Below are 2238 nucleotides of genomic sequence, written 5' to 3'. Positions count from 1 at the left end.
ACGGCACCAATGTTCCAATGGAATCTCCCTTATGAATTCATCAATAATAGTAGCACCACCCTCATCTCTCAAATTTTTTAAATGAAAGTAGAAAGACTTCTCAGTCGATGCATAAGCCACTTTAAAGAATTTTTGTAACACATCAGCAACAACAATTTCCCCTCCTTTGTTCTTATACTTTCGACTAAGGTTGTATCGCAAATGATGATAACAGTAAAGATGAGGATTACCAGGAAAAATGAGATCAAATGCCTTCAACAAACCAACACCACGATCACTAATGAATGTGATAATCCTTCCTTGCGGTTCCAACAAAGCCTTCAAGTGCTTGAAGAAAAACAACCAGTTTTCTTCAGTCTCTAAATCACAAAAACACAAGGCTAAAGGGAAGAAACCTGCACAATAAAAAAACAAACAAACAATTACTAGGGGTAGTAAAATAAACAACAGCGTGCCGCTGCACCGCTAACGGGAGCGTTCCCAACTACCAAAATGAAAGTCTAACAAACAATAAAAACTATAAGAAAACATATTCAAATCAGAAGAATGAAGATTTCAAAAATTACTGGGGGGGTAGTAAAAATATATAGCGGCAAAAAAATACAATTGACTACCCCCAGTAAGCTTCTACTGGGGGTAGTAAACCTGCAAAACAGTATCTCCAAAGGCTATTATACACATTAAAACAGTGAAAAATCAACTTAGATGCGAAATAATAAAGTTTACTGGGGGTAGTAACGTTTAAAATAGAGATTACTACCCTAGTAATCTTCTACTGGGTGTAGTAAACTTGCAAAGCAATATTCCCAAAAGCCGTAATACACATTAAAACGTGCTTCTGCACAGCTAATGGGAGCGTTCTTTTCCAAAACTAAAGACTAACAAAAAAATCAGAAGCATGAAGATTTTAAAAATTACTAGGGCTAGCGTTCCGCTCCAAAACGAAAGGCTAACAAAAGAGAAGAAACATAAAAAGCAGCGTGCCACGGCACCGCTAACGGGAGCGTTCTGCTCTAAAAACATAACATGTACAACTAAAAACATGAAAAAATTACTAACAATTACTAGGGGTAGTAAAATAACAGGAGGTAACTTTGTTTCCATTTCTTCCAGTTGCAGCAAGAATCTACCCCTTGTATTTGCTCTTTCCAAAGGCACCATCAACATATAAAACAGGTAGGCTGAACTTGAAACCCTGAATTTGGCCGGCATAAGCTACAAAAACCCTTTTAAACCTCTCGGTACTCTCATCAACTTCAAGAACAACTGAAGAACCGGGATTAGTCTCCAACACAGCTTCCCTAAACCAGCTTAACATAGAAAACGAATCACATTCCGAGCCATACATCTTTTCCACACACCTTTTTTTTGCTCTTGAAGCAACCTTATAACTAATTTCATAACCATAAGTGGACTTGAAATTGCTCATAATCTCACGGGGCTTCAAACCAAGATTCAGACAGACAGTAGACTCAATGCAGGTCCTAACAATTTTAGACCCTAATTGCCGATGAGAACGATTCCTTATCATACCTCTGCATGTATGAACATTATTAAACCGCGTAATGTAAAAGCACTGATTAATAGAAGCAATAGATCCAAGTACTTCCCAGCCACAGTGGTCAACATCACGATTTACACAAACAACATTAACGTAAATTGAATCATTCCTAGATAGCACATAATGGAAACCACTTTGAACAGCAAACTTCCTCAGTTTATCTCTAAAATCTGCAATGCTCTCAAACTTCTGCCCAGCATGTGACAAATATGAACCCCATTCATCCGACAAAAAAAACTTCTGAGGTCCATCCTTAAAAGCATCTCCTAGATAGTCATTCTCATCTATCATCTCAGCACAATCATCAACCACTACACTAGTTGATGAACAACTTTTCCCGACATAGTTGACTACTGTCACTACTACATTATCCATATGATAAATTTTTGCACAGCAGAAGAGCATCTTAAAATCAGATTCATTATCTAAATAGATAGCAGAACAAGCAGGCGATGAATACTCAAGGTGAAAAGAATCATTGGACAAAAACTTAAATCGTTTTCGGATGGATTGAATAAGGTCTGAATAATTCATGAGCTCATTGAGGAGAAGGACAAAGCCATTGCCAGAAAAAACAAATTGAACACACAAAGAACCAACAGTGCTCCTGCAAAAAAAACAAAAACACACAGGTCCATAAGTTACTACCCCCAGTAAATGTCAATTTCTACAAAAAC

At 37.3% G+C, this 2238-nt stretch overlaps 1 protein-coding gene across 1 annotated transcript; it reads right to left on the bottom strand.

Moving 5' to 3' along the window:
* Positions 1-1126: 1126 nt before the first annotated feature.
* Positions 1127-1936, bottom strand: LOC101297637. The gene has a single exon (XM_004298095.1). It carries the CDS (start codon positions 1934-1936, stop codon positions 1127-1129), a length of 810 nt encoding a protein of 269 aa, XP_004298143.1.
* Positions 1937-2238: the final 302 nt, after the last annotated feature.

Source organism: Fragaria vesca, linkage group LG4, assembly GCF_000184155.1.
Source record: "Fragaria vesca subsp. vesca linkage group LG4, FraVesHawaii_1.0, whole genome shotgun sequence".
NCBI lineage: Eukaryota > Viridiplantae > Streptophyta > Magnoliopsida > Rosales > Rosaceae > Fragaria > Fragaria vesca.
The sequence above is the reverse complement of the archived record's forward strand: the minus strand, read 5'-3'. Positions and strand labels throughout refer to the sequence as shown.